Raw genomic sequence first — 7,162 nt, 5'->3', positions numbered from 1 at the left:
TTGCAAGCAATCATTATTTTCTATAATTAGAGGTAAATGCATAGGCATAATAGGGGGAAACAAGCATACATGGAGGCCATGCATGACAAATAACCACATTAGTAATTTGATACAAATTAAATCAATAGATCCCAGCAGTACTGTGTGATTTACAACAGAAGGGGCTAAACAGCGAGGTGATCAAGAGGTGAACAAATCCTATGATTTGTTGTGCAATACGTCTGCATTACAGGCATCTGCTAAGCTGAGGAGGCATTGAGCGCAATGCAAATCTCATGGTAATGGTATTGTTAAAGCAGCCACTGTGTAACCACATCACTGGCAGGGGCACAGCCTCTGCCATTGCAAACAGCGCATTAAAAATTCACTGTAGTGGATGATCAGAGAGGCTGAGAGAGACACAGGGAGAGAGATGTAACCTGCATTGCCTCCTTGCAGCGGCTGAGTGGTTTTACTGTAAGATTGATCTAACCGATCACCTCATTTCCTCTCTCATCCACCATAGCAGCCAAAGCACTGATAGTTTATCCGTCTGAGAAAGTGATTTTAAGGTGCCAAGTACAACACAGGAAATGGCCCTGCAGACGTTCTTGTATCTGGTTATGGCAAGCCTTATTGCCGGCTGTGGGATGAGGCAGCTAAAGAGGCATCACTGAGGTTTGCCAGCGAGGGAGTGACAGAGCAATTCTGAGGACTGTTTCAGTGTCAGCCATGCAGAACACGGCTGACCAGAGACGTAAATCGATTTGACATGGAGCAGTAGTTGTGGTATTTTCTTGTAAGAATAGGGTTTTGTTCAGTCTTACTACACAGCATAGGAAACTGCTGAACCGCTGAGGCTTACAAAATGGTATGGCACAGGCGAAAGAAAGACAAGACAGTACTGAGTAGGAGGGACCATATGGTAATAAAGTTAGCTGAAGAAAAAAACACACACAGGCAGCATAAAAGTATTTTTCAAAAGCTTTGATGTCATCTAAAAGTGAAACCGCGGGAAGGGGCTTGGATGAGCCTGAACAAGGATGTTCTTGGAGTCTAAATGTAAAACAGCCCAGCTAAGTGCATCCATAGCAGTGAGCTTTGTGGACAATGAGCTTTCCAAAAAATCCAATATGCATATTGACTAAAAATATCCTGTCTTAGTACGGTGGTGGAGGGAAGAACCAAGAATGAAGTCATATCCCCAAAGAGTTTGGCTTTAGCTTTCTCCTCCAAAGCAATCAATCAGAATGGAAACTTTTTTTGTGGGCCTCACTCTCCACTGATAGACAGAGAGCAGACACAGGATAGCCATGAATGTACACTATCTAATATGTATGACCAATGAGAGCCAGTTGTTTCTGTTTTTTTGTTAAAAGACACAGAAACCACCAAAAATTTACACAGCCAACAATTGAAGAAGAATTAAACGTTTTAGGAATTAGCAGTTTGATCACAAAGTTCTGTGACTTTGCCCATAAAAATCCCAAATTATATCCAATTTAAAGTTGGCTAATCTCCCCTTGTCCTTGTGGCCCTCTGGTCCGCTTCCAGTGCAGTGGGTGTGTTCTGATTGCTCAAACTTGCACACAAAACTGACCTCTCGTGCACGTTCTGTGTGGAGAATCTGATGTGTGGAGAGGCCAAAGAGCAGTCTTCAATGGAAAAGTCTCCAATACTGGAAGCTAGAGAAGGGGCATCGAGGCAGTGGGTGCATGCTTGTCATTTTGTTGACATTTACGATGTTTTATGGTGTTGTGCAGCATGAATTTGACCCTGCAGTTCAGACTGGTAAAATGTATTTCCACTATGACATCCTAATACATCTAAAGGAGAACATTTGATGATGGACAGACATAACCGAAAGTCTTGGCCCAGATATCTGCTGGCTACATCCCCCAAAACTTAGCCATTATCTCAAGAGGCTCAGTCAGCAGACTAGCTGGTGGGTTCTCAGATTTCCTGCGCTGAATGCAGGACTTTAAGATAAAAATACATCTTCCCCCTCTTTTAAAAAAACTGAGGCATTAATCAGAATACTGTCATGTGCTTTGAATTTACTATTGTGAATTGGCGCTATGTACATATATATATATAATATATATATATATAATATATACACACTATATATATATATATACATAATATAGCTGTCTCATCCACTGCCTGCATTTAAAACCTCTGTAGACCATCTTTGGACTCTGTGTCCACAGAAACAGTTTGAAATGAAATTTTCAGGTCAGCAACTCTTTAATCTAGAAAAGGTGACATGTAACACCTATGCCAACTCATATAAATACACCCATACTCACACACATATGTGTAGTCTTAGCAATGACAGGATGGGGAGTGTAATATCACCTTTGGGAAATTAGCTGATGGCAGCAGTTTGACTGCACCTCAGCCTTACCCGAAAGGATCGACTTACGGAGAAGTCAAGCAAATATCAATAAGGGTGATTTAGCTGTGCACTGCTGAAGGATAAAGAGCTTATGCATGAAACCTCTGGAAATACACTTGAGCTTGGCGTGTAAAATGCTGTCGCTTCAAGCAAATCCCCTGATTAAATCCCCCGAACACATTTAGTTGGCTGTATGAGGGGAAGCCCGGTGTTGGCTGTGAGGAGGAGGACAGAAAGAAGAATGGGAGATACAGAGGAAAAATGGGAGCAGGAAAAGAATAGTATGTGAAAACCTACAGCATAATGCATTATATACCACACATGATGCTCTTTGATGTGAGTTTGATGTGTGCCCCCCTCTGGGATTTATGGCCTTCTGTGTGTTACAAGAGTGACATTGTCACAGATGTTGCAACATTTGTAAATTAAAGGCAGTGCAGTGTTATATTTCTGGATTTTGATCCAATTGCTCAATAGTATCATTCAGAATTTTTGGCAGTGGCTCCGTTGGTGTTGACCTATCAGTGATGAACAGGTTTCATTTTATGTGGAATTACTGGGGAGTGTGAAAGAAAGAGGAAGTGGGAAGAAATGAGAATCTAGCAACCCAACTTGGATGTTGCACTTCACCTCCTCAGCCAACGAGACCAGGAAAGCCCTCTCATTGAAATATGATTAAGATTTACAGCTCCTATGAAGAGAACAGGACAATTTGCCTTATTTGGATCATTAATTTTTATTACCTTTCCTGGAAATGTCTGCATTTAGTGTTTTATTGCAATTTTGAAATGTAATGGTTGCTCTTCAGGGATGTACACACAGGAAATTAAATGCTCTAATAACAAAAACTTGCATTAGTCCATTGTTGACAAAATCCGGGCTCATACATAAATGTCTTTTGCTTAATCTTACCATCTCAGGCCATTTTTCCATCATCTCCCATCTTCCATCAACTGAATGTCATTCAGAATGCATGTATATGCTCTGACAGTATATAGAAGCAATACAACCGAACAAAATCACAGCAACAGCCCCGAGCTGTTTACCATCGACTAATAAGCCTCCGCATCTCATTAATAGAGGCTGACTCATGTCGTTTTGAATGTAAGCCTTGAAATAGGGTCACACAGCCCGAGAAAAGAAAGGACAAGAAACTAAGGTAACAGTAAGAGTCACTTGAACTCGTCTTGCAGAATGCAACATTTGGCTGTTCATAAGAATATATGCAAATAAGAATTAGCGCTTCATGCATGATTTATGAGCCTTAAGTGCAAAAAATGACTTTTTTTAAAAAGACAATTGTGTGAGATTTTTAATAGGTTTTTTTTCAGCCTGCATTAAAAACCATCAAGGAGAAACATAAGGTTCTTTTAACTCAGACTAAGCCTAGACCAAAGTGAATTCCTCCTTAACCAAGAGACAGAAGCAGGTCTTCACCTTGTCAGGTCACTAGAGCATTAACATTTTTAGCAAGTCTGCACAGGATAAACCTCTTTTCCTAAGCTCTATGTGCTCACCTGCATTTCTTTTCTCTCTCTCTTTTTTTACTCAGCAAATCAGTGTGATAACATCAAACATAACCTTTTAAAAAAGAGTGAGACATCACTTAAGAGAGGTAATTAGCTCTTTGAAGTAGTGACAGCTTTCCGTTTGGGAAATAGGGCAGCGCTTTCATCTGTGATTAGCTGTTCTTAAGTCCATCCTCAGGTAGCAGAAGATGGAAAGAGACTGGTAAGCACAGGCTTGCTCAACCTTGAAACGTAACAGGCACTTGGGTTGTGGTCTTTTGGGACCCCTCCCGCAGGCGTGTAAGTCTAAAATATGCTGAAGGTCTGCAGGGGGAGGGGAAGTCTGCTGTGGCAGCGAGAAGGTGAGGCAAGAAGCTGAGAAAGAGGAGCAGGGCAGATCAACAGAGAGCAGAGGAAGGTGCAGAGTGGATGTGATGGCTGTCAACTGCAGTCAAATTTGTCATAACTATCAAATCAATGTGCAGCTTTGGCTTAGATGCATGAAGCCAGCCTTACTGGCTTACCTCAGCACTGCACCAGAGAGGGACTGTCACTGGATATTACCATGTGGACTGCTGAGCCTATTCGCCCATGTGACAGTAAACAGGGACAACGATACATCCCGTCTTACTCCCACTTTCCTGCTCTGGGGACACAAGCATCCCCCTGCTTCCTGAAATGTGCCTATGTGCAATTTTGGTGTTTGCATTAAATATGAATAACCTTAGTAATAAATGGAAGCTCTCAGGGATTGTATCTTGAGCCAAAAAATAAAAAATAAATACAATGTTTGTGGCACAAAGCTCTTAATGCTCTCCCTGCACTTTTTTTCTAATAGTTTAGTCATAAAAAGATGGGAATAATTTAATTCCAAAGAATAGATGTCTGGTAATAACTGCTTTGGATGCTTTTCTTGTTCACTCTTTTTGCCACGTGGAAATGTAACTGGAGGCTTCATCTGTTGCTACACTATTAGATAAAAATGTTGCAAACTTACAGTTTGAAATTATAAGTACAGTATATGTTAGAGAATGACAATGTGAATGGTATTATATCCCAGTTAATCACAATTCTTTTATATGCAGAGCAGCAGCTTAGGTAATAGTTTCCTCCACTTCATCTTCTAAGGAATACTGCCCGGATGAGTGGCTGGGACTGGATCTAGTTTTCAGGTTGATCGAGCCGTACAGTTTGGCCGAACGCTTGGAATAAGCGATGACCTTTCTTCTATACATCTCTCCCTTCCACATGGAGATCATCAGCAGCGTGGAGAGCACCACGCCGCCCAGCGTGAGCAAGCAGAGTCCCGCGATGACGCAGCGATCCAGGTGGGCACCTATCCGGGCGCTTTCCATCTCCAGCTTCTCCATCTCTCTCGCCGACACGCTATCGCGGTCCACCACCACATCCCTGGGTACAGCGTAGGAGATGATCACCAACGAGATCCCGGTTACCAGGAACGTGACTGCACTGATAAAGCCGTAGTCAATAGAATTCCCGGAGCCCTCCCCGAAGGAGAGATCATCCTCGGACATAAAAGAAAACTCGGGGAGAGTCTCAGAGCAGGGCTCGCCGTTGCGCACGGCTCTGTGAGTACTTTTGCAACTAGACTCCGGGCTGGCCAGTCGCAGGTTGACATTCTCGTCGATATAGGTGAAAGATGTCTCTAATTCCTCGTCGCAACAAACTCGAATTTTTTCCTCACCGAGGTGAGCAAGTTTAATCTCCGCGCCCGCCTTGCGCTGCGCTGTCCTTGGTGTTGAAAGACACCGGCCATGGCAGCTGCGGACCGGGTTACAGGCGCCCTCCCCCGGGATCGCTCCTCCTGTTGATCCACTCGACTTGCGGGCATGCAGCTTGGCCGAAACGCGGTCAAGGGCGTCGGAAATGTCGGGCTGTTTTCCTCCCTCCTTTGCGGGAAGCAGCTCTGGGGAAGCCATTCGTATTTCACCACCCGCTGGTTCACTCTGAGCCTTCCTCCCACGATGTTTTCACTCCACAGCATCCCTAATAAGAACACACACCACGTCTAAGTTTAACGGTGCTTATACATGAGATTCATGTCATTGTAGATAACATTCTTCTTTTTCTCATATTTCATAATTCACGAATGCGCTAAAACTTGTGCGTAAAATGAAGAATACACATATAGTTAAAATAGAGTAATGCTGACGAAAAGACCACTTTAAAGTTGATGAGATGGTTTAAGAATGGACCTTAAAAGGCGCTTATATGCCAGTGATTAGCCAAATGACTCTTAATCCAATTAGGTAAGCAAAACGTACAAATCGAGATTAAGCTATCTATTTTAATTCTGTTTTAAAATATACAGTGCTTGATCCATAAACACCTTTGTGAAACTGAGCTATAACTAATCCCTGCAAGCAGAGAGATTCATAACCACTATCAGCCCGAGTGCATATACTCCCAGTAAAAAAGCATCAGTAGCTTTAAATAAAAGCACCACTAAAATATACCCTAATCGTCCTGCACACTTAATTTGGATTCGGCGTAAGCTATGAGATGCTCCTCTGCATAAGGGTTGGACCAGCGATGCATATTTTTTCTAATCCCTGACTAAAAAAAACACACACAAAAAAACCCTCAATCCTCCTCAAGCTGCATTAATAAACAGAAATAAACTCACCGCGTTACTTAAGCATCCCTTCCGACTTCTCTCCGTCACAGCGGATGATACCACACAACGGAGGCAGACAAAAAAAGCCTTATCGGTAGATATGCTTTGAATATATTCTGAGCTTGCTCAGTGCTTTGGCAGACCGGCTGCACTGAGGGGAGCTCTCCCCTTAGTCCCTCCCACACACACACAGCCTGCGACGCCCACGATGTGGCGCTGAAAGGAGCGCTGCTATCTGTGAGTCGATTGCGATCGCTGTCCGTCAACAGAAACCAAGACTTGAAGGGCCGAGGGAAATCCTTATGAATGGCACCGAAATGCCAGTTAATAGTTGTAAAGCTCCAGCGCACTATACTTGGAAATATCGTAAATAATGTATAAGCTCAAATGCCATCAACAAATTGAAAAAAAAAGTCTCTTGGTGAAATTAGGAGTTTAGGAAAGATTCCTAAGGTCTCTATGAAGGCAATGTTAAACCCCCACAGAGACAATTCATACAGAGATGCTATTGCAGTAAAGATAAGGGAATTAAATTAGTTTACAGTGGGGACTCCTCGGCTTACTGGGATAGGTCTGGGCACTGGGTCAGTACTCTGGGCTTCTTGTTGTTGTTCTGCAGAGGGGAGCTGCTGTCTT

General features: G+C 42.9%; 1 protein-coding gene across 1 annotated transcript; it reads right to left on the bottom strand.

The window, feature by feature from the left end:
* Nucleotides 1-3,261: 3,261 nt before the first annotated feature.
* On the bottom strand, nucleotides 3,262-6,660 carry tmem74 (transmembrane protein 74). The gene is made up of 2 exons (XM_005741322.1): nucleotides 6,536-6,660; nucleotides 3,262-5,895 (listed from the first exon to the last, which is right to left on the bottom strand). The coding sequence occupies exon 2, from the start codon at nucleotides 5,826-5,828 to the stop codon at nucleotides 4,983-4,985; it is 846 nt and encodes a 281-aa protein (XP_005741379.1). The 5' UTR covers nucleotides 5,829-5,895; nucleotides 6,536-6,660; the 3' UTR covers nucleotides 3,262-4,982.
* Between the last annotated feature and the right edge of the window lie 502 nt (nucleotides 6,661-7,162).

Source organism: Pundamilia nyererei, unplaced genomic scaffold (assembly GCF_000239375.1).
Source record: "Pundamilia nyererei isolate P.nyererei 1_Seehausen unplaced genomic scaffold, PunNye1.0 scaffold00109, whole genome shotgun sequence".
NCBI lineage: Eukaryota > Metazoa > Chordata > Actinopteri > Cichliformes > Cichlidae > Pundamilia > Pundamilia nyererei.
Note: the sequence above shows the minus strand (reverse complement) of the source record. Positions and strands in the feature narration are given on the sequence as shown.